The sequence below is a fragment of the Chelonoidis abingdonii genome, chromosome 1 (assembly GCF_003597395.2).
Source record: "Chelonoidis abingdonii isolate Lonesome George chromosome 1, CheloAbing_2.0, whole genome shotgun sequence".
In the NCBI taxonomy this organism is placed as follows: domain Eukaryota; kingdom Metazoa; phylum Chordata; order Testudines; family Testudinidae; genus Chelonoidis; species Chelonoidis abingdonii.
Window position 1 is genome coordinate 107,665,654 of NC_133769.1, and position 24,301 is coordinate 107,689,954.

At 36.3% G+C, this 24,301-nt stretch overlaps 2 protein-coding genes across 5 annotated transcripts in view; one reads left to right on the plus strand and one right to left on the minus strand.

Moving 5' to 3' along the window:
• SYCP3 (synaptonemal complex protein 3) lies at window positions 1-13,600 on the plus strand. Of its 2 annotated transcripts, XM_032781953.2 has the most exons (8): window positions 1-149; window positions 3,352-3,430; window positions 4,650-4,684; window positions 6,243-6,360; window positions 8,438-8,537; window positions 9,428-9,526; window positions 13,236-13,340; window positions 13,512-13,600. In XM_032781953.2, exons 1-8 carry the CDS (start codon window positions 17-19, stop codon window positions 13,563-13,565), a joined length of 723 nt encoding a protein of 240 aa, XP_032637844.1. In that variant the 5' UTR covers window positions 1-16; the 3' UTR covers window positions 13,566-13,600. The 2 variants fall into 2 exon arrangements, with proteins under 2 accessions (XP_032637844.1, XP_032637843.1); XM_032781952.2 differs by lacking the exon at window positions 13,512-13,600 and having other exon boundaries at window positions 13,236-13,400.
• The window catches only part of CHPT1 (choline phosphotransferase 1), a 39,499-nt gene continuing 28,543 nt past the window's right edge, over window positions 13,346-24,301 (minus strand). For 2 of the 3 annotated variants that reach the window (XM_032781950.2, XM_032781951.2), the window contains exons 5-10: window positions 23,479-23,563; window positions 21,602-21,733; window positions 20,905-21,063; window positions 18,877-19,002; window positions 17,873-17,983; window positions 13,410-13,591 (exon numbers count right to left, since the gene is read on the minus strand). In XM_032781950.2, the coding sequence (XP_032637841.1) occupies window positions 13,547-13,591; window positions 17,873-17,983; window positions 18,877-19,002; window positions 20,905-21,063; window positions 21,602-21,733; window positions 23,479-23,563 (658 nt within the window). In that variant the 3' untranslated portion in view covers window positions 13,410-13,546. Of the gene's footprint in view, window positions 13,592-17,872; window positions 17,984-18,876; window positions 19,003-20,904; window positions 21,064-21,601; window positions 21,734-23,478; window positions 23,564-24,301 lie in introns of all 3 variants that reach the window. The other variant, XM_032781949.2, reaches the window with a different exon arrangement.

Here is a 24,301-nt window from a genome sequence, read left to right on the forward strand (position 1 = left end):
GAAAAAGCCTCTGATTATGGCACCATCTGGAAGAAAGCATTCAGGGAAAGCTGGTAAACCAATACAGGAAGATCAGGCCTTATGTGCCTATGACTTTCAGGAAGAGGAAAAGAAAAACTTGAGTGGATCAGAAGAAGATATTAGGGAAGGTGCAGTATATCCCATGAAATTATTTCATCAAGTTTTATTAAGAGAGAGTGTTTGTGTGTATCTATCTATCGAAATATATATTTAAAATTACTGAAAGATTAGTGATACAGTATAATGCTGTTTCTTGTTGACATTTCTGATGGTGAATAAAAACAAGGTAGTTTCTATGTCACAGTGATTACCTAATTTAAGGTTTCATAATTTTGCTACTGATAGCTTGACTTCTAAGTTAAAGATTTTGACTGACCATCACCTGGAGAGAACTTTTTAAAACAATGGAACAGCTCCATGTAGTATGCGATTATATGTCTGAGGTTTATTGTTGGTGCCTGTAATAGAATAAGATTTTTTTAACTCCCTCTTGTCCTTCAGTCTCCAAGATGGTGCTGTTGTTTTGTGGTTCTCAGTAGGCCATTGATGACATGAAAGCACTGCTCAGGCAAGAGCAACATGTTCTTCTTCTCTGGTTAAGCTTGACATTGTTCTCCATCCTGCTTTGTCTGAGCCACGTAGACAAAAGGATGTAAGGAAGGATGCACAGATCAGGTGCCGATTGATGTACCTAGCTGTGCAAGGAAAGTGTTCTCATGTCAAAGGGTGGGATTTGGATTTGGATTGTAGTGCTGGCAGTGAAAAGAAGGGAGAGGGAGAGAGTGAAAAACAGTAAGAAAAATGGGCAGAAGTTTTGAGGAAGAAGGGTGAGAGGGCAAGAGGGTAGCCTGAAGAGGAGATAGATAACAAGGAAGGAAAGGGGAAAGAGAAGGAAGGAGAGATCAGCCAGCCAGTAAAGGAGTTCTTGCTTTTGTCTTGAGAAAGTGTAGTTTGTCATAACGGACATGCTTTGTTAGGAAAATACAGTGATGGGACTTAATTTAGAATTGACCAACCAAATGATGGCAGCCCTTCAGAGTGAAATGAAAGGTTTTTGCACAGAGTTAGTTTGTGCAAACAGCAGATGATATAGTTTTCTAGTCACTGAGTGGCATGTCACAAATTCTGCAATCATTTCATTGTTTATATACGTAATTACCATTTAACTGTGGTCCCTCGCACATTATATATCAAAACAATTATTTTGTGTAAATATTTTTACAGAATTTTCATCAGATGCCAACAAAACTGATTTCAAAAGAGAAGTTTTGTACAGATACTGGAAATGCTCCTCTTACACAGTTGTGGTTCTACTTCTGTATAGTGTCATGTCAGAAAATCAATTGATGATAACTATATTTTAAGAAGTACTTACTCCCCTTCAGCTAGCTTTGTTAGCAGGTTAGTTGATGTCCAAAAGAGCTAACAGCAGAATAATCTTTAAAGGTATCGCACCAGGATTCCCTTACTTTGATCTCACCTTCCTACTGTGGGAGAGCCTGAAGCTCCATCGTTCAGTGATTTTCAACCTTTTTTAATTTGCAAACCCCTAAAAAATTTTGAATGGAGGTGTGGACCCCTTTGGAAATTGAACCTGTGATCTACGCACCCCTGTCATAGAAGTCTTAGACTGACAACTGACTGAACAGAATTCAGCTATAAATGTTGTGCTTGCTTGGCATAGCATTTGACACAGCATGAGAAAGGGCGCTAAAGTGTGGGCTTCTGTGGTAATGATAGTGCTTCCAGGTTTTGACCTGAGATGGGGGTATTCACATACTTTTGATTTATCAGAAAAACAGAATGCCTTTTCTGGGATCTGAAGCTTAATTTTCATAGTCACCTTTCGTGGACCCCTTAGACATAGTCTGGGAACCCCCAGGGAATCTATGAACCACAGGTTGAAAACCATTGCCCTAGTTTATAGATTTTTTTTCCCCTGAGAGTCACTGGCACTAGGCATGAGTCCCTCCCCAGTGTTTCATTCCCTCACCATGCCTCAGTTCCCTCCAATATCTCTCATTCAGTTACTTTCTGAACACAGTCTATAAAGATGTTCTCTCCTGGAACTCTAAGCTGATTTTGTCATCTCTTTTGGATGCAGTCTTTTGATAGGCACATTCTGTCCTTTATTGGTTTTTCCTCTCTTCCATTGTTCCAGTTTAAATAATTTAAAGTAAACTCAAACAATCACAGAGTTCTTCTGTATATAAGTACTTGAGGCGCTGCACCTAGTATTTGCTTTTGGCCTCAAGAAAAGAGTCTCCATTTTGTGTTTTGTTGGTCTATGTTAACAATATTTCTGAAAGGGTACTCAAGCTCTCCCACTCCCTAAAGTTGGTTGTTCTTTGGAATCTCTAGTGACGCTTTGGACTGTGGCTCATACTGTTTTTTAAGAAATGTGAAAACATTCATAAATACATTTTTGGCAATGTATATTTCTAGTTCCAGTGCGAGATAGCCCTCAGGTTTCTTGCTCTACAGGAGTGGAAATCCTGTGCATTTGGAATCTTTTTAAAGAAGGGATAGTTACTTAAATGCAGGGCCGGCTCCAGGCCACAGCGCGCCAAGCGCATGCTTGGGGCAGCATGCCATGGGGTGCGCTCTACCGGTTGCCTAGAGGGCGGCAGGGGGCTCCTGTGGACCTGCCGCAGGCGTGCCTGCGGAGGGTCCGCTGGTCCTGCGGCTCTGGTGGAGCATCCGCAGGGAAGCCTGCGGGAGATCTACCAGAGCCGCAGGACCACCGGACCCCCTGCAGGGAAGCTTGCGGGAGGTCCACCGGAGCCGCAGGACCGGCGAGCGGCAGAGCGCCCCGTGCTGCGTGCCGCCGTGCTTGGGGCAGTGAAATTGCTAGAGCCGGCCTTGCTTAACTGATCAAATTTCACAGTATTACCATTCACTCACCTCTTTTACCCTCCAAATTTAGGTTTCCAATGTAAGTGATTTGTGTTTTTTAAAGTTTAGATTATTTCCATTTTTGAGATGATTGTGGTGAGTTTTAGCAAATGTTCAGTTTTGCGAGCTGTTGTTGCTTGAGCATTCAGGAACTGACTGAGGAGGTTATAGGAGGAACTGAGGCAGTGCCAGTTCAACACTGGGGAAGGATTTGTGTCCAAGATTCCAGTGCATCAGATAGCCATAGTTTTAAGAGCTAGAGGAGTTCCAGCTTGTTTCATGCTAGAGAGCTAAAACCCAAGACTGGAAATCCTATATGATGAGATTTGTAAGAAAGCAGGATTATGCATAAGTAATTATCGCTTTTAAGTAAAATAATTTCCAGCAAAATATTTTGTAAGTGGTGTCTGTTTTGTTTGTTTTTAATATATAAAGGTGACACTCCAGTAATTGAAAAACATGGGAAAAAAAGACCTTCAGTGACTCCTCATGCAGTCGTTGAAGATGATGTCGGGTAATTTGCTTAAAAATCTTATTTTTATTAAGAAAAAATTTCCACATAGATATTAATTACTGAAATTTAACATGTGTGTTTTTCTCCTAGTAGATTCTAATCAGATATTTTTTTAAAGACAGTAAAATCTATTAGTAATATATTGGTAAAGTAGGCCAGACTACAGTTATGTTTAAAAAAAAGGAAAAATTCTATGTTTTATATAGCAATGCCAACTTTTGAATAGCTATAACTATCAGCTAACCAAATAAGTTATTAATATTTGTTTTCTGGCTTCTCAAAATTCTTGCTTTCTCCTAAAGGTAATTTGATTTCCATCCTAAACAGTTTTATCATTTTGCTGAACCTCTTCCCAGTTCTTATTTTTCTTGAGAATGACAGTAATGCTTCAAAAATTAAACGTGTCCATTACTACTTGAAAAGATTCAATTATTTTTATAAGTAAAGTCAGCCTTTTGAGGCTTATGTTTGAAAATATACAGAGTTGGAATAAGTCTTAGTGATAGTAGATTCCAGTCTGTGAAGTCTGGGGGATTGAGATAGAAACCAGTTCTTATATGGGACAAAGAAAATGGTACCCTACAGAAAAGATGCATGTAAACAAGAGAGATCTTCCTTTCCTGTTGCCCAGAATGTCATGCCCTTATTTAATCTCTCAGTTATTTCCTCACTGCCACACAGACCTGTTCAATCTTCTTGGCTTTTCCTTAAAAGTGCTATACAAATCCATCCCAATCTACATCTTGCACCTTATCTTGTACCATCACCCTCTGCTCTTCCAGTGATGCCAACCATGATGGCACATTTATCTCTTCCCATGTCCCTCATCATTCTTACATATAGAATTCTCCCAATTTTGGTTTACCAATTCACTGTCTTTTCCTCAAACATATCCCCTTACAGACTGAATACTCCCTTGTCCCTAGTAAGTTAATTAAATAGAAAACTATAACTGAAAAATCATGCAAGTCTATCTCTAGGCTTCCTGTTGCAGGCTATCGTGTGTGTATTTCTCTTAACTTGTACATTCCTCGGCACATGTACTGCTATCATTTTCTGTCTTGTACAACAGTGACAATTTTGTCAGCAGTTACAAATAATAATACAATAGATGTTAAAACTAGACAGTTAAACTTTGAGGTATATACAATGGATCTAATTCTATTGTCGTTTATACAAAAATAGTCATATCAAGTTTTTGAAACACAATATTTTGTAGGGGTGAAGTGCAGACTATGTTGGAACGATTTGGAGGTAAGTGTATTTTAAAATATTATTAATATAGTATTGAATTAAGAAATATTAATGTTTAAGTAACAACATTGAAAGTATATAGTCTAACTCTTTTTTATAACAATAGCTTTAATTAAAGTATCAAAGGTTTAATGTGAGAGGAAGAGTAAAATGATCTCTTTTTATAGCATTGGATACAGCCACTTTCCAGCAGGTAGTGACAACTGACATGTATAAATGGAACAATACAAGATAAGTGCTAAAATGTAAACATAGTGAAGATGCAAGTATTCTTATGGACTAATGATCAAAGAAGAGAGAATGGAAGGATACATGAGTGGAGTTTAATACCAATCACAGTCTAAAGTAGAAAGGAAGATTTTAAAGATGAAGGATGACAAGAACTTATGCAGTTATTTAGAGGAGAGCGTTCCAGAGTGGCAGGGCAGTATGAATGAAAAAGCTATCCCTCTCACTTTCCCGTTTTTGTCACAGTGAAGTCGCAAACTGAAAATCAGGAATGTAGGAGGGGTGTAAGAAAACAGGGACATAAATTTATTATATAAATTAACACATTGTGAAACAAAGGGGCAAAAAGAAGTGGGAAGGAAGAGGACAGGAAAGAAGGGTCATCACAACAAGATGACATCTACTCAACAATTGGTTGAGTAATAATTTTATTTTTATATCATATATAAATAGATGTCTTATAGAATAAATATCTTTTGTATGTGGGCCTTAGAGTAGGAGTGGATCTTACGGACCTCCCTTGTGTATGAATTAACTATTTAAAAATGCCCAAGATTTCTTGCTTTGGAGGTAAATATAAGAATGCTTTGCTAGTCAGAGCAGTCTAACAGGAAGATGACTTCAGTCTTTGAATAATTAAATAATAGGAAGTTAATTTAGTCTAATGTAGACTAAAAGATAGGTAAAAGGATGAGATATGGAGTAATCAGAAAATGTGTTGAGAGAAAGAGATAATGCCATCTGCACAGAAATAATAGTTAAGAATGGAGCTAGCAATGAGACATCAGTCTGAGCCAGTACAGAGGGACAATAAGAGATCAGCTGATATAGCCTTGAAGTGATTTATAGCAGAAGGAACAAAGTGATTGTTACAGGCATGAAATTGGGTATACCTGTAATTTGCTTAATAACTTTCCAAACAAATTTATATATGTCACAATAAAACAGTGATGTTTACTCAAACTATCCTTTTTTAAAGTTATTTAATGTGCTTGAAGAATAAGAAATTGTTTACCACTTACATTCATTTAAAAGATTTTGACAGTGGTGGTAGGCCCACACTTTTGCTACTTAAAGCCATATAACTTTAATAAATATTTTTCCAAAACAGTTTTAGTCGGTGCTTTTTCAATAAATCATATTTTTAAGAGTCAGCAGCCCAAGTCATATGAGCAATTTTTCAATTACAAAACTTTGTGTGTGCTTCACTAACATACAAGTTATATAAAAAAATGGTAAGAGTAAAATATTTTGAAATTCCTAATAAAATGCATAGTAGGTCTGTTGCAATACATAATACAATTTCTGATTATTATTTGTCTAAATACAGCTGACATTAACAAGGCTCTCTTGGCTAAGAGGAAAAGATTAGAAATGTATACTAAGGCTTCTCTTAAAACCAGTAACCAGAAAATTGAACATGTTTGGAAAACACAGCAAGAACAGAGGTAAGAGTCACAGTTACTGCTGGAAAAAATGTTTGTTTTTCTGGCAGGGCTTTGGAGCAGAGCCCAGAGCTGGAGTGCAGAGCAGCTCCAGAGCAGTGGAGCTGCAGGTTTTTGCCTGGAGCTGGAGCGGAGCCGGAGCACAGCTCCAAAGCCCTATTTTTTGGACCACAGAATCTACTCTCATAGCATCAGGGAATTGTGTCATATCTACTTGGGCCACAAGGGACATTCTACCCAAATATCTGGTTAGGTGTGTCTGCTTTGTTTAAATCAGCAATAATAGAGTAACACATCTCATTTATTTTATGAAAGAGAAATTTGACATGAAAGTCTCTGAGCAAACATAAAATTTTATTTTTGGTCAAAATTTTGTTCCACTTTAAAACTGAAAAATTTCCAGTAGAAATTTTCAGTAAGATTTGATTGTTTGGTTTTAAAAAAAGTCAAATGCTTTTTACAAACTAAAAAATATTACTCATAAATTTTATTATGTACTGAAAACTAATCTAAGGTCTTTTGAATTTTTTTTAACTATTAATTCATTATTTTTCTTTCTCTCTGAGGCATGTTTAATTACTCACAGAGACAGGCATTAAAGGCAAAGGGAGGTGAAAAACGGTACTAGTAAAATATTTCAGACACCTATAACATATGTTGAAAATATTTAACAATATGATACGAAGGTTTTATTGGCACTCATTTGGAAGGACCAACATAACTCACTCCTGGGGCTGGTCTACACTACTATTTAAGTTGATGTAACTTATGTCACTCAGGGGTGTGAAAAAGATGTAAGTTATATCGACATAAGTGTTGTACACACTGTGCGCTATGTTGGCAGGAGACACTCTCTCCCATGGTATAGCTTCCACCTCTTGTTGAGGTGGAGAAATTATGCCGATAGGAAAGCACTCCGCTGTCAGCATAGCACGTCTTCACCAGACGCGCCACAGAGGTGCGGCTGCATCGATGTAATGTGGTAGTGTAGACTTGCCCCTGGTTTATCATCCAGGAGTAATGTTGGTATTTTAAAACTGCATTGATAAAATATTGTACATACACACACAATGTATTAATTGCTAATTTATTTAAATTCCTGTGAATCAGTATAAACCTACCTTCTTGTTTTTATGCCAAAGATTCCCTGTGAGAGTTGCCAATGTAATTAAGAGTCCTATGTGGAATAGTAGGGCAGCTTTCCTAATGCCCATCCTCTCCTTCTCCATGTTTAGGGGTGGTTCCTGGGGACCCAATTTCCCTACCCCCTTAGCAATGGACAGGACGTGGAGGAGAGGTCCCAGTTACTGTGGAGAGAGGGGAAGTGGAGAGCGAGAGGTCCCAGTTTTTGTGGGGGCGGGGAGGGAGACAGAAGGGTCTTGATAATTGTAACATGCACAGAAGTGCATCTAAAATGCATGGCAAGCATTCAAGGCTCTAGCCAGCCCCCCTCTACTTGTACTTGGCTTTGCACCTTTGACACTTGCCACTGGTCCAAGTAACCTCCCTAATTTTTTTCATAAACATCCCTAAAAAATCAGAACAAGTTGGATATTTCTGATAGTATTTGCTCTGATTTGGATATTGACCTGGTAGTTGTATTTAAATACACTCTGCCCAATACATAACTTTAAATGACATTAGTTTACCTATAAACAAACGTCTGTGTTCTTAATTTTTCAAACTGATGAACCCAGAATCCTTTTAGAGTCATATTTCAACATTTTAATGAGCAAAAGTAGCTTAGGTCTTTATTTTGTGCCATTCCTGACATACTAGTAGAAAAATTATGCAAGCCCCAGGTCTTCAACTTCAAGAAAATAGACCTTCCTCTTCCCACTTCCAAACCATCCACTCAAAGAAACCCACATTTGGGGAATTCATCTTCTAATCCTATGTAAACAGTATTATTTATAAAAACAATGTTTTAAAGTTTTTCTTCTGGCATTAGTGGCTCTACAATTATTAATAACCAGGCCAACTGAGACATGTTTCTCCACCTGTAAAATGGGGATGATAATATATAGCACTTTTCATAAGTGATCAATTAACTCTAGATGTTATTGTGATGTATTTATAGACAGAAGCTCAACCAGGAGTATTCCCAGCAGTTCCTGACTTTATTTCAGCAATGGGATATGGACATGCAGAAAGCAGAGGAACAGGAAGAAAAACTAGCGGTTTGTTTCTAGCCTGGCAACTGTTTGATACATTAGTTTTATAATACATTCAGAAGTGCTAATTATTCTTGTTAGACACCAACCTCTTACAGGTATAAACACACTTTAGGTGAATTTCAGACAAAACATATGGTGTTGGGGACTGCCTGTGTCTTAAAGTTTTCTTTTGTTTTTTAGGACTTCCCAAGTGTAAAATGTTTATAAATTATCAGATGTATTGCAAACTGAAGAGGTGATAAAGACTATCTGATGTTGTAGTGTATCTCCCTAGCCTTATCAATATAGAGGTAAATGCTTCTCATGTGCAGGAGCCACATGCTGACCCAGTGGAGAGATGCAAGGTTCTCATGGAAGATCAGAGCAGACCCTAAATGTCCCACTATATGTGGACAAGTTTCCACTCATACCATTAGAGACTGTGGGGTAGGGTAAGAGAGACTGGAACATTATGCTTGGGATGGAAATAGGGAAGTGATACCAAGTCTGTGTAGGGTAGGATGACATTGGGGAATTACAGTATTTACACCCGATCCTGTTCACAAGGAACAGAGAGCAAGAGCAGTCACCCTAATAATGGGGGAAGGAAGCTATATAATGGCAGAGGGGCACAATTACTCTGAGAGCACATTGCACCAGTTCAGATTACTTGGAAGAAATTGTGTTCCTCTTCTGTTTGCAAGTTGTGCTGTCCCCTGACAGCAACATAGGTCTAGAGAATGGATTTGGACAGCATTTCCCCTTTCCTTGCCATCCCTGTTTTCTACCAGAGATCCATGTTATAGATTCTAGAACGTGGATTTCCAGTGAAGGAGAAACTTATACTTTTGAACCCTGACAGCATTGACCTAACTACTGCTTGTCAATTAACATGATTCTTTTTTGTGCTTTAGAATATGTTTCGCCAGCAACAGAAGGTTTTTCAACAAGCAAGAATAGTTCAGAGTCAGAGACTGAAAACAATTAAACAGCTGTATGAGCAGTTCTTAAAGGTCCAGTATATATACCTTTTTTAAAGTTAGACCATGATTCTGTTAGAGGGATTCTTAATGACTCCATAGGTAAGGCTGCATTGAAATTTACAGTTAAATAGGATTAAAATTCGCTATATTTTACAATAATTATTGAAATAAAATCCATTTAAGGATGATACTAGTAAGACATCTTTACACATGGTTCCTTTAATTAATCAAGAATGTTTGTGTAGTGGTATTTTGGAGCCTGCAAGGATAGTTCCTTTTCCATGAAGGTCTTGTCTAAATACCCAAGTTGTACTCACATAACTAAAATCTGTTTTAAAAAGTGATTTAATTAAGCCAGTCAAACCACTGGGTGAGCACACACATCTGATTAAAACTGTTTATATCTGTTTACCTTGCATCTGTACATTTACCAGTGCAAGCTAAACTGATAAATCAGATTGAAATCAAATTAAGAGTAACCAGAACTGTAGTTCAACCAATGTGTCTTTGCGTGAAGACTAGGCATTAGATTAATGTTATGAACACTTCTTCTTTTAAATAAAATAGTGTAATATTTCACAAAAAAGCATAAGTCAAAATTTAGCATTTGTTATGCTTGTGTTAGAGGTAGAGGTCTCAGAAGAGTGAATGGCTACCATAGAATAGTGCTACCCACTGTCAGTAATCTTTTTACAAATAGCTATTTGTAGAAAGATAAATACTCATTTTAAATAAATTAAAATTTAAATAGTTTTTATGATAAGAAGTTATGCTTCATTGGGTGAGTTCTCCAAACATAGGACAATGGGTATTACTTTTAATAAACCAATATTAAAACTGAGTATGCACTTTGATGCCGGCAACAGAAGTCAGTCCAAAATAGGGGTCTTCTGTGAAAATAAGCCCAACTGGGGCAATTAATATTCACTTCAGTTTAACTGACTTTCTGGGGTTTTGTTGGTTTACTATGTATTTTAATATTACATTGAAAGTGTGGTACACACTTTATAAACATACCCTTAACATAAATGGTTAATAAATGATTAACAGATGTTAAATACAATACAGACAAGTAATATGTATAATAGATTATGGACTCTTAACAATTGATTATCTAAGTTATTAAAACATCCCTTATTAACCCTTCATATACAATTTATAGATGTACTCTTACTGTAAAGTGGTCACTACTTATTTAAAATAAGATAGATCTGCTAACTTTTGAATGAAGAAGAGTCTATATTGTATCTTTACCTTCTTTCCCGTCTCAGAAGCCAGGTGAACATAGCTCTGGAATATAGGTGAGATGAATAATATAATTAGTATCTCTCTAGTTTAAACCAAGTATGTGGTTTTTTAATCAAAGCTGATTTAAGACCACAAAATAGGACCATCTGTTTCCAAGATACCACTGTTCTACATTTCCCCTGAGCTCTGGTACAGAAAACAGTTTAGCTGCTACCATAGACAATTTAAAAATAAAAAGTTTTCAGCAGTACTCGAGTCTGTGTTATTGCATTTTTCTGTGGTCAGCAATAGGTTAGTTTCATAGTTAGCTGGACATGAAGAATCTGGTTATGTTAAGTTACTATATAGTGTATTAGGTTTACACTAATTTAAAAGTTAATAACCATTCTGAAAAAAATTGAACATAGCTACCAAAAAAAAGAGAGAGAAAAAATGAAATTTAATTTGGAGTAGACCTACTCAACAAAATGAAAAAAAATTAATTAAACATTTTAAATGTGGAAGGTGTGTTTATTTTTGTGGGGGGTTTGAAATGACATTTGGAGGTTTGAGGGTTTGTTTCATTTTTTTTTGTTTGTAGAAAAACAAATTTCATGTTTTCCCCCTCTGACTGCAGTAAAATGAATAATGTCCAGAATTCTCAACCCCCCCCTTTGACTTTTAAAAAGTTGAGAAAGATTTTAAGTGTTAGAGTAGAAAAGGGAGTGAGAGGAAAAACCAAACTGAAGAGGAAATTTCTTTTGTTTCAAAATTTCACATCAAAATTGAAGTTTTGTTAAATGACATTTCCCCACAAAATCTCATTTTTTGGCAGGAAAACTGTCAGTTTCAACCAAGTCTTGTTTAGAGTAGGTTTCAAATGTCAAGAGTTAGCATGAAAACAAAACAGGTGCTCTCATACCCTATTGCAGGGGTCGGCAACCTTTCAGAAGTGGTGTGCCAAGTCTTTGTTTATTCACTCTAATTTAAGGTTTCTCATGCCAGTAATACATTTTAACCTTTTTAGAAGGTCTTTTCCTATAAGTCTGTAACATATAACTAAACTATTGTTATATGTAAAGTAAATAAGGTTTTAAAAATATTTAAGAAGTTTCATTTAAAATTAAATTAAAATGCAGAGCCCCTCAGACCAGTGGCTAGGCCAGGCAGTGTGAGTGCCACTGAAAATCAGCCCACGTGCTGTCTTCGGCACACATGCCATAGCTTGCCTACCCCTGCCCTATAGCTAAAAAAGAAACCAAAACTAAAACCTAGTTACCTCTCATCTTAATATTTGACGAACACACTTGAAATAAAAGCATATTTAACCATACCTTAGTACTTTCAAACTTTCAGTTAACATGTCATATAAAAGCAATGTTAAAATTAGAAAGACAAATTACAGTTACTATTTAAGATGCAAAGTGAATGGAATAAAAGATTGTGGTAGTGCTTGAACTTCCAAATAAAATCAGGACTCAAATCCTGCACACCTTTAAACCCAAGTTTAACTTCATGCTTTTGAGTGGCCCCACTTATCTTGATGGGACAACTAATGTTTAAAATTATGCACAATATTAAGCATTTGCAGGATTACAGGTCCCAAATAATATGCAAAAGTGGTGCAGGGCATTTAAGTTATGAATACAAGAGGGGGGGAAAGAGGCATATATCTCAGGCCTGATTATTAGAGGGACTTTACACCTTTAGCTCTCATTGGCTTCTGTTAGAGTTCAGCATGTAGTTGTTTTCTTAAAACACCACTGTTATAAGATGCCCTTTTCAGTTGTTACTCAGTTTCATGCTCTACTCTCACCAAGTCAACTTTATGCAGTACCCTTTTAACCAGTACTAGACAAGTAAGATATTTTACATGGTGTTGGTAGTCTAATCAACATTCAGTATATTGTTGTAAACTGGAAATTCCAGTTGTGGGATAACTCTAGAAGATGAAATTATGATCCCCTTTGTGAAGGTTGTAACTTGCTAATTATGATACAGTAGAACCTCAGAGTTACAAGCATCCTCGGAATGGAGATTGTTCGTAACTCTGAACAAAAGGTTATGGTAGCTCTTTCAAAAGTTTATAACTGAACATTGACTTAATACAGCTTTGAAAGTTTACTATGCAGAAGAAAATGCTGCTTTTAACTATCTTAATTTAAATTAAACAGGAACAGAAAGTTTCCTTACTTTGTCAAAAACATTTTAAACTCCCCCCCTTTTTTTAGTAGTTTACATTTAATACAGTAATGTACTGTATTTCCTTTCTGTGTGTGTGTGTCTCTACTGCCTGATTGCATACTTCAGCTTCTAAATGAGGTGTGTGGCTGACTGGTCAGTTTGGAACTGTAGTGATTGTGATACCACTGGTGTATGGTGCTCAGCGAGTTCTGTTTACTTCTGGTTTGTGAATAGGATTTGTTTGGAAATCTAGGTTTTGGGGTTTTTTTTAAACCAAAACTGAGAATAAATATTAGCGTTTTATACTAAGTTAATTTCTATCATTTAGAGTATGGAAGAACTGGAGAAAAATCATGAAAACCTTCTAGCAGGTGCACAAAATGAACTTCGCAAAGAAATGGCTATGTTGCAAAAGAAAATCATGATGGACACTGTAAGTATTAGCATTGATTTATGGGGGAAAACAGTTAAAAATGAAAAGACAGAACATTAAGTAGAAAAATCATTTAACATTCACTTTTAATTCTTTCAATATATCAGACTGATGTGGTATTTTTTTCCTAAATGTTGCATTTGTTCAGTGTTATCTCCTTTCTCGTAACAGCAACAGCAAGAGATGGCAACTGTACGCAAGTCTCTTCAGTCCATGTTATTCTGATGGCTCAGTGAAGAAACAACTTGCACCTAAGTAACATGATACAATTATAGCCATTAGCCATGGAAAAATAAGTCTGTTCCTTTAAAATTCCAATTTAAGAGTTCCTATTAATCAAACTGTTACATGTATTGTTTCAATAAAGTTACTAGTGAACTTGATAATCCTATTTTTTCATGTTCTTAATGGAAGAGGTTGCAAACTGGATTCTTTCCTCAGAAACTATTAATATGTCTGCTCAAATCCTCCTTAACCTCATTGCAGTGAGAGTTGCTTTTCTAACACTAAGGCAGTATTATAAAACGCAAGACTACAGCAGTATGGAAGTTAATAGATGTTTACCTCTCGGAAAAGGTGAATATGAATCTGTGTACCATAGCTAGCATTAATGCAAAGTGGATCAGAAAATTCCACCAATAATGACATCACAGGATTAAAAGGACACATTAAAAACTTGATGCTGTTATGCAAAAATATACCTTTGCAACTTTATAATTGTGAACTAAAGAAACCTCCAAAATAATCCTAGGTTCTGTGTGTACATCTTGCATATTTAGCAGGATAACATACCAGAAAGTTTAGGAATTAAAAGTATGCTACACACAAATTATATTTCTTTGGTACTTTAGGTTATTAGACTACAGCTTGTGGTTTACTCTTTTTCTGTTCTAGGCACTGTAATGGTTGAAGTTTTTTTTAAAGTATCATTAGTAGCCTTATTATAAGCTGTACATTGTACTTTATTGCACTAACAAGGACATACATTTGCCAAGGCGGCAAGACTCATTAGTCATGTTAAACTAGCTGTTTTGGCTCTACAGCATAGCGCACATAATTGGTTTAAATGAGCCAAAATAAACAACAATTTACAACACAATCTGCAGTGATTATTGATAACACTACACATCTATATACTATCAGTTCTTGTGGACCATTTTGGAAGCAGTATTAAAGTAGATGCCCATCTCCAGAGCTGTAGTTGGAAGGGTAGTTCTTGCTGCTTTTTGAAAGAATTAGCAGTTTAGTGAAGATTAAAGTTTTTAAAGTAAATTCTTTACATTTTGTATATCACAGTACAGTGAATTCTGATTTATTTTTTTACAGCCAGGTTGGAGTTTTCATGCATTTGTTTTACAGAAAACTACTGTATACATATTCATTTCTTACAGTTTAAGAAATCCCTGAAATATTTTCAAATTTTGATTTAATAAAAAAAAACCAAAACATTTGGTCATTAGCTGCTTGACATCACTAACAAATATAACTTGGAGGAACTAACACTCATTGTAATGACAGTTTTAGCTTTGATTCTATAAAAATGTATAGTAATATGCCCATAAGGAGTGATTTTTTTGTCCAGTCTTTTCTAGAGTTGCCCTAAAAATGCAGTTTTCCAAAGGGTTCCAAAACCAGACCATAGAGATTCTGTATAAAATATTTGTTCATTACTTAATATGTACATTTTGGAATTGGGTTCCCTGTTTTCTGACTGCTTCCTGGATTCTGGAGCCTGTGTCATATTTTAGGGAGTTACTATTTTCTGGACAGAGATGTCTAGGCCAGCTGTTCATATTGCCAGGGCAGTTTTTCAGTACCTGTTTAAAACTGGGATAGAGGAGGGGAAAAGTCCTCTAGAGAGGGGATTTGTGATGGCCTGTGCAATGGAAACTACTAAGTTACTTATCTGAGATTGAAATTTTGAGTTAGTAACCACCATTGGAGCCATACTTTTCCACAACAGTTATTAGGACTCAGAGCAATAAACACTTGTTCAGTGCTAATTCACGCATGTTGGGAAGACATATTAAAGTGTTAGACTCTTTGGTGTCTACCAAGTCATGGAAGTCCACTCATATTATCTCTAAGTTGTCATTTAAGTATGATCAGATAATGCTGTAAGATTTACTCAGTCTTTGCTGGTATGATATAGTCAAACAAATGTTTTTCAGTCCACTAGAAAGAACTGCCTACAACATAATTTTATTACTGCACAACATTAGAACCCACAGGCACAACTATACCCTACATTGCAACTTGTTTTGAGAGCACAACACAAGCTTCTTAGGCCTACTGCTTAGTGAAAATAAGGCTGAGCTTGCTGTGGAAGAGAAACTGCTGAGTAACTGAAAATTATTTCATTAAGCAGTTCTAGCTTACAGTATCTACAGAGCAACTGATGCATCTCATTTAGAACTGTTAAAGTTGTCATTACTACTTTTCACTGTATATCTTATGAATAACATGCATGAAAATGATTGTTAAAAGTTCATCTGTGCATGATGCTTTTCTCCCAGTTTCTTGAACAGGGTGAGGAGGGTGAACCCTTAAGCCTTGTCTACATGGTCAGTGCAGCACCACTGATGGCAAGTGGTGAGTTTACAGGTCCAGTTTTATGGCAGTAGTATAGCCTCAGCAATCAAATGATCCTGTTTTCCAGTAGGATTCTCTAATAATAAATGGGTTGGAGAACCTCATGCCCGGAAAGTATAATCTTTATTCAGAATGTTTTTCAAGTTTATTAGCAGCAGTAAGAAACACCACCACAGGAGTGCAGGTATATCACAGGTGCATGTAGGCTGAGAGCTTTCAATCACTTGAAATCTAACAGGTTATATCATAATATTATTACAATAATAATGTTGGTGGGTTTCTTCACAAAAGTGAAAATGTGTTTAGTATATTCCAAGCTTTGGGAATGTTGTGAACTGCATTCTTCATTGCTTAAAATGCAAGCCAGAAATTGATAAGGGGTTCTTTCACATTGAAGGGCTTTTGTAACTAGTCTATTGAAATAGCTTGGAGAGGTGAAAAGTTAGGGCTGACTTCTGTGTTATGTTTGCTACCTAAAAATTAGATTTGGTGGAAATGTCACTAGCCTTTAGCTATCGTAAGTCAGGTCTCTTCTGCTGATTCTCATTTATTTAAACACTGGGTTTTAGATTACCCTTATTTTTGGCCACTATTTTCAAATAGACAAATGTATTAACCAACCAGTTCATTTCACAGCCTGAGCTCTCTTATCACACTGGTTATTGCTTTACAATAATCCATTTTATAATCTGTGATGAAATACAGTGAAGTGTCTGATAAAAGATTGAGTACAAAACAGTGTGAAATATTTTTCTAGACAGATTTTTATACTTAAATACTGACAAGTTATACTTAATTCCTTGAACAGTGTGTTTAAAAAAAAAAAGTCTCACATACAGCTCATTATTACCAAAACAAAGTAAAAACTACAGAGAACACATTTTGATGGCAGTTAATCTGATAGGTTGCACTGTTGTGTTCAAAGGATCGTTGCTGATAAGCTCTATAAATATATAGGCCAAATATTTAGTCTTCAGGTTTACAGTTGCAAATAACTACAGCTAAAATGTATGCCATTTATATGTATCTGATAATGCTGAAGTATCATCAAGTATCTAATTTGTAAGCAACAAGCGTTACTTACAAATTATAATGCGTGCAAAACTAGAAGTCAGGCCTTAGAAGGAAACTCAAGCTATATATATTTTCAGTAACAGCTGAAACGGAAGCTTCACCCTGAACCTGTACCCAAAGATTTAAAGATATTTGGAATTGGTGGGCAGAGTTTGTTATTAAACATGAAGCAGGGGAGGAATGAAGAGAAAAATCCAGTAGCTTTTTTAAAAAAACAAAAAAATGGTTGGACTAGTCAGGTACTGAGCTCCGTTGACTTCTCTTCACCGTTTCAAACACCATATATTATAGTAACAGCAGCAGTGAGTTGCTGGATGGTTAATTTTTAATCAGTCTTGATTTGAAAACTTTAATCAGATTTCTAGTCTGTGCCTACAATAATTTTATAGCAATTCTCATCAGTTTGAGATTTTAGAAACAATGTAAACTTAAGAAAATGAGGCATTTTTCCTCGTGTGAAGTGAAACAGCTCTTAGAATTCTAATAGTGAGTACTTTTAATTCTGGTACATAACTTTAGATTTGTAGTCAGTCTTATCTTTTTTCAATTAAGCAGAATCTAATGCATGGCAGAAAAGTCAGTTTCAGACTGACGAATTCATGATCAAAAGTAATGATTGCAATGTCTAGAATACAATGGAGGAATTTTATGCTTCATGATACAAGCCTAAATCACAATAGACTTTGCACAACTTCATATCTAAGTAATTGTATTTGTTATCTGAGCAAATTACAGAGCTTTTCATTGACTTTTCTTGAAAAGCTTTATATCTGTATTCCTGAAAAGGGGATCTACTTCATTCATTATTCCCCTAATTGCTTCTCCTCTTCTGCTTGAACTACTAGTCAGTCAGTATGGTTTTGAACCTGTTCAGGAGCTTGAAGTGATGAAATTCTGAAGACATGTATGTGAAGGTGAGCAGCAATCTGCATGCATACACCAGTGGAGTATCTCAGCAAATCAAACAAAGATATGACCTAAAAATAAACAAAAACAAATTCATGTTACAAAAAAAGCTTTGAAACCAAAAGGTCTACCGTATAGCTCTGCCCTCATGTTCATTTATTTTAAGAATATCTTTGTTTATCCCATCTATTTTTGGGTTGGTAGTTTTAAAAAGGTATTTAAGTGATTAAATTTATACTCAGCTAACTTAGAAGCCATCTTAATTTACAAGTTTTTAACTTCAGTTTGACTTTTAAAAACCATTATTGCAAATTAACCATGTATTTATATTTCCACTGCTAACAAAGCTTTCGATCTGCATGAATGATTAAATTACTCTGCTAAATTCAAGTTAACATTTACATCAAAGCAAAAGCCTGAATTCATGGCATGAGTCTCCATAATTTTCTTTTTTCCTAAACTTCAGCCCCATGTATTGTAGAGAATAGCTACTACTGTATTGGGTGCCAAGAAACAACCAGAGCCATAGCAAGGAATTTTTATGACCGAGGCAAGGGCTGGCTCCAGGTTCTTTGACGGCGGGTTCCTGATTCCCTCTCAGAAAGAAGGACCCGCTGCTGAATAATGAATGAAGTGGAGGCAGCAATTCGGCAGCAGGTCCTTCCCTCCAAGAGGGACTCAGGTACCCGCTGCCAAATTGCCACCGAAGAAGCGGTGACAGTAGAGCTGCCGCTTAAGTGCTGCCGACTGCGGTAGAGCTGCGCCCCTCCGTTTTGCTTGCCCCAGGCAAGTGCCTCACTCACCTTGCCCTTGTTACGGCACTGGAAACAACTAGTTTAAATGATGACATTGGAAAAGAGGGACTGAGTTGTCAACCTGCCCCTTATATAGGCTTCCATATGAAAATAAATATTTAACACTGTTTCAGTGGATTTGTAAATTAAAGTTTAAAACAAATGCTTACCAACGCTATCCATAGAACAATATATTCATCAATAAAACTGTTGAAGTACTGGTCCAAAAATAGAAGACCTGGCCCAATAAATGCAGTATCTTGAAGATAGAGCTCACTTTTGGTCATGTGGGCCACCTACATAAAACAAGATTCAATATAGCTACAAAGTTTGACATTTGGCATCAATGAAAAATTTACTTTGAGAATATGAACTATTATGGTAACAAATATTTAAATTAAGGAACAGTACCAATAAATAATGCTCTTAAAAGGGACAGTCAACCTGTTCAATTGACTAATAAAAAACTGGGGGTTTTAATAAGGACATTTTCTATTTAAAGTTACTTTAAGCTCTGTTACTATTTAGCAAGGTCTTTTGGGTGAGCCCAAGACCACCACCACAAAATCTGCTTTTGGCTCACCCTGTCTCCTCTGCCTCTCTAATACATGCCTGCTTGCTGCTCAATTAGTTTCAGCATTGCTGTTACCCCTAGAACCTCTTTACACAAAAGAAGCATAAGTATGCAAGTTTCTCCCCTCACCACTCAAAGGAAGTGATGCCACCATGAAGCTCATGTGACTAGACGACAAAACAGTGACACTGACTGATCCTATATGTTACTGCGGTCAATGTGTTAGCTACAAAGACTTCCATTAAGTAGAAAAAGCTACCTTTGGATCCAGTCCAGCTATGTTACAACTGCACATACAGCTCTTCCTTCCCAAAGGCCTTCTCCCCTTCTGACTGGTAACTAGCTGTGTTTACAAGTTCTTGCACACCTTCAAAACAGTCTTAATGTGCCTTCTGGATCCAGTCCTTCCTTGTTTCTCTGCTCTGTATGCACTTGTGAAGTCTAAACAGTGAGTCTGTGCCATGCTTACTGTAAGCCAAGTAGTTGCTTCTCAACTCAAAGCAAATACTTTGCTGTTTAGCTATATAGTGAAGGTTTGTTAAGACACCTGGAATATTCAGAGTCTGTACCCATACAAAAAGAGTCACAAGACAAAAGTCCTCCAATATTTATATCCAGATTAATGCTAACGAGCTTGTTGAGTTTTTGGTTTCCTGTCTGGGTAAGGCAGATCTCGGTCTGGTGAGTCTTGCCCTCTTACGAATGAAAAAAAAAAGTAGATAAACATAACATTGTAATTTCAGTTGTCTACAAGAACTCTCTATGCCCTAGTCTAAAGATTAAAAAGTTAAGGCAGGAATGCCTGAACCACTGGGCTATAGGATATTCTTGGATGGGTCTTGATGTCTCCTGTTGAAGCTGTTTCACTTTGTACAAAATATTTGACTATTTAATTAAATAGTGGCACATGGCCTTGAATTTGAGTCTCTTGCGTCATAGGTTAGTGCCCTAACCAGTGGGTTATGAAATTGCATTCTCCCCCTCTTTGACCCAATGAATAATTATTTTATACAAAGTGAAGCAGTTTCAACAAGAGAGACTGAGACACCCCCATAGTCCAGTAATTAAGGCACTCATCTGGGACATGGGAGAACCAAGTTCTGGATCAGGCAGAGTCATCACCACCTGCTCCTCAGGCTGTTTTGTGCAGGCCCCAATCCAGTTGCTATGCTCTATAGAGGCCTCTGAGCACATCTACTGGATTGGATCCCACAGAAGAGATAGTGGGTAAATATCTAGTTTGTGAACCCTGCTGGGGCACAGGTGAAAGTTAGATACTAAACTGCACACTGCTGGGAGGACTGAGGTGGCGGCCTCCATTTCCCTCCAGTGAAAGTTAAGGCACCTAGGGAACTTTACCAGTGGGAAGTGAGGAGCCTAGGGAGTTTAAGCACCTTGTGTTTTGAGGACTAAATTTTGAACGTGGCCACCTCAAGTGGCAGTTAGGTCCCCCTGGTGAATTCCAGCCAGTCTCTGATAGGCCTAAGTTAGTTGTAGTAGTAGTCGAGGTTCTGCAATAACCGACAGGGTATATTAGCAGAGTTGAGTGGGAGAGTTTACAATATTCCTCACTTTCATAAGTACCAAATACACACATCCAACAACAACAAACAAGATGCCTTACCACCAATTTTTGTGTGATCTTAGCACTCACAAATCCAAATGTTAAGACATAGAGGCAAGGGTGCTTTTCAAACAGCTCAGTTGTCGATTTTTTATAGATCATTATTGCCAAAGTGATAACTAGTCCTATATGGAGGCCTGGTGAAAGAACACTAGTGCCCTGAAACACACAAAGCAGAAAATGTTTCTCATCATAACCTGAATCATACCATAAATTTTTGGGCCCAATTTTTAGGACTGCTGACCAACCACAACTTGCACTAAAAGCCAAATGAAGTCACATATACTCAACATGTCTGAAAGGAAAAAAAATCAGGTCCTGAGCTGCTGTGCAGGAGGGGCACTCGCACTGACTTTTCTTTCCCATTATATTTTATAAACTCAAACCTCATTGCAGTTTCTCTGACAGTACAAGACCCCAAATCAAGGGTATACAGAAAACATGACTTGGATTACCACTGGAGTTGAGTTCTTATTAGCTGTCTCATTCATATATATTTAATGGCTTTACAGACAGCATTAAGGTATATCAAACAGTAGAATCAATGTATTAGATTTCTTAAATAATCAGTAAGATGGTCAGAAGTACTAACTTTTTTGTAATGTAAGAATTTAACATACAAACCAGACAACACAGTAACCTCCTCTTTTTCCCCACCCCAATATTAGAATACAGTTTAAATTCTAAAATAGCTTACTGCGATTGTAGATCCATTTTTGCCAACTCCACCACCAAAGATGACATGGAAATAGTTGGAACAGGAAAATAATGCTCCACCCACTATTCCAAGAACAGGAAAAGTCTTCAGTTTTAGGTCTATCAAAGGGATCTTGCAAGAAAAATGTTTAAAAAAAGTTAAAGGACATCGTTCCTTGGAAAAAGTTAAACTGCTGCTGAAGACTCCAAAAACAATTTGTATTGCTTTATTTTAACTATCCCTTTTCCTTGAAACTTATACTCAAATCAACAATTTCAGAGTATAGTCCTGCCCTTAAGATGCCTTTTTTTGGGGTTTAAGTCCTAGAGAAGTAGGAGGTTAAATTCTGCCCTTGTAATTCAGCTGTATTTGCAACATCATTAAAAAGCTCTTTTTATACTTTTGCTAACTATTTCAAATTTGATTCCACAGAAATCTGTGTCAGAGGAAAAAGGATAGTTTTTTCTAAATTCATTGGTCAGCACAATGGAGCACCACAGGAAATGCAAACTCCATCTGCCTGCTTTGTGATTATGTTACATAATATGCCATATGATGTATCTTTGCATTATGTATATTACCCAGATATAGATTTAACAAAATATTTACCTTTTAGAGTCAAATGCAGTTTCAAGAAAACTTCCAAGGCAGCAAAGGGTTAAAAAAAGAGTAGCAATAAATTTTCTAAAACCATGGACTACATATTTTTGGAGACAGACTTGTTTTCTCTTTAACGTTAAAATCAAAGGGAGAGACCCCTGCATCTCAAAACAATCCACCAATTAACACAAAAAGAATATACAGTCATTAAGCCAAGTTTGTGAAGTCTAAAGACCTCACGGTTTGCATTTCAATCTTAATAGTTTCAGAAAGAGAACACAAGCTATTTGGGGAGAAGAAAACCTAACTGTTTAAGACAGCATTTCCCTCTAAAAGCTTGCCATTTCATAACTGCCAGATTGATGAATGAGTCAGGTACAATAAAACATTACCAAAATAATTCGGACTGCAAAATTAACGTGATGTTGCATGATATTAATATCTATTCCAATCAACTACCACTGTGTATTATACAGATGAAAACACCACCAGGAATAGGAACTACAGTCCAGTATACAGCAGGCTTCACTGAAATTGTTTCCAACTTTTAAAAATATTTGCATTCAATCCTATATGGTCCTATTCTACATGAAATATATGAGCTGTTCCCCTTTCCCTCAAATAGACTGGAAATATTTTTCGATATACTGATGCCAGAACACTGCTGGGTAGACATTTTAAAGTTATGGTGCCAGATCAGCTCTTACACCAGTATAAATCCAGTGCAGCTCTATTAACTTTAACAGTTACTCCATATTTACATCAGCATAAAGCAAAATTTAGCCCATTGGATTTGTAGATTTTAATGGACAGTTTGTTTTACAATTGAGATAGTCTACTTTAAAAAATATAATTTTGAGCAGAAATTTATGGTACAGGAATAATTAAATATAAAAATTGGGTGTAATAGAAACTATTACATATGAAAAATATAAACGGTGGATAAGATTCCTTTGAACTATAATCAAAATGTATTTTCCAGGCCTGAAGTTTATATATGGCAGATGGGGTCTTTTTCCTCTGTGTAGCTCTAAATTCATGCATAGGAAACCACACCATCACATCCAAGCGATACAGTACTGAATACATGGAAACAGGCACCCTATAATAAGTATATAAAGCAACTTTTGTATGTATTAAAATTGAAATAAAAAATAAGATTTAACAAATACAACAAACTGAACACAGAAGATTTGAAAAGCAACTACTAAACATCAACACACCTGCACATGACAGCTTCAGATAAAACTGGAAGTCTGAATGCTTGATACACTTACCTTATAGTCCCACATAGTAGTTCCACCAAATGCAGACATCAAGAAGAGGATTATTATGGCTATCTGAACTTCAGTTACGTCAACCCTAGAAAGAAAAGACGAAGCAGGCTTAGTTCATACATCTGTTTGTTGGGGGAAGGGAATGGGGATAAATTATTAGGTAATTAAAATGTATCCATTCAGGACATGCCATGTATATAAAAAGACATGATTTCTGTGACCACAAAATTCTACATACCAACTAAAGCAAAAACATACTTTGCTAAATACCTGTATATGGTTTATAGTTATGCACAGAAAACGTGGGATTTTTTTTTTTTGTTAGTACTGTATAGCTATTTAGGAAATTTTAACATGCTTACAAATCATTGTCATAAATATTAAGCAAAACAATAATTGCAACAGTGAGCTTTTAAGAAAAAATAAACAATACTCTCATCATCAGATCTCTCTATTTAACAGGGTTTTATTCATATTGCAGAGTGAGTCTTTATACCATCCAGGGCTGTTTTATTAATTAAATTGAGTGAAACTGGCTAGTCATTTATCAAACAGTGTGATTATCAAACATCAATATTCACTAATATTAGACAGGTGTGCTGGGTATTTTTGCAGGCAAATGTACTTTGAGTATTGAATAAATGGCAGCCAAATATCGAACATCTGTTTGTCATGTGTGTTTTGCTAGATATGAAATTGATGCATTGATTTTTTCATAACCTGCCTTCTTTAAAAAAAACAAAATCATTCCTCTAGTTTTAGACTATTTTTCCTTTTTCTAGTGAGAGGTTAATCAGTAGTGTAGTACCTACTAGTGGCTAAG

Bases quoted from the DNA above. Each gene is read 5' to 3' on its own strand.
- SYCP3 (XM_032781952.2), top strand. From the start codon at position 17: ATGGCACCATCTGGAAGAAAGCATTCAGGGAAAGCTGGTAAACCAATA. The intron at 3,431-4,649 runs GTAATTTGCTTA...AATATTTTGTAG, and splicing joins GTCGTTGAAGATGATGTCGG to GGGTGAAGTGCAGACTATGT. The intron at 6,361-8,437 runs GTAAGAGTCACA...ATGTATTTATAG, and splicing joins AAAACACAGCAAGAACAGAG to ACAGAAGCTCAACCAGGAGT.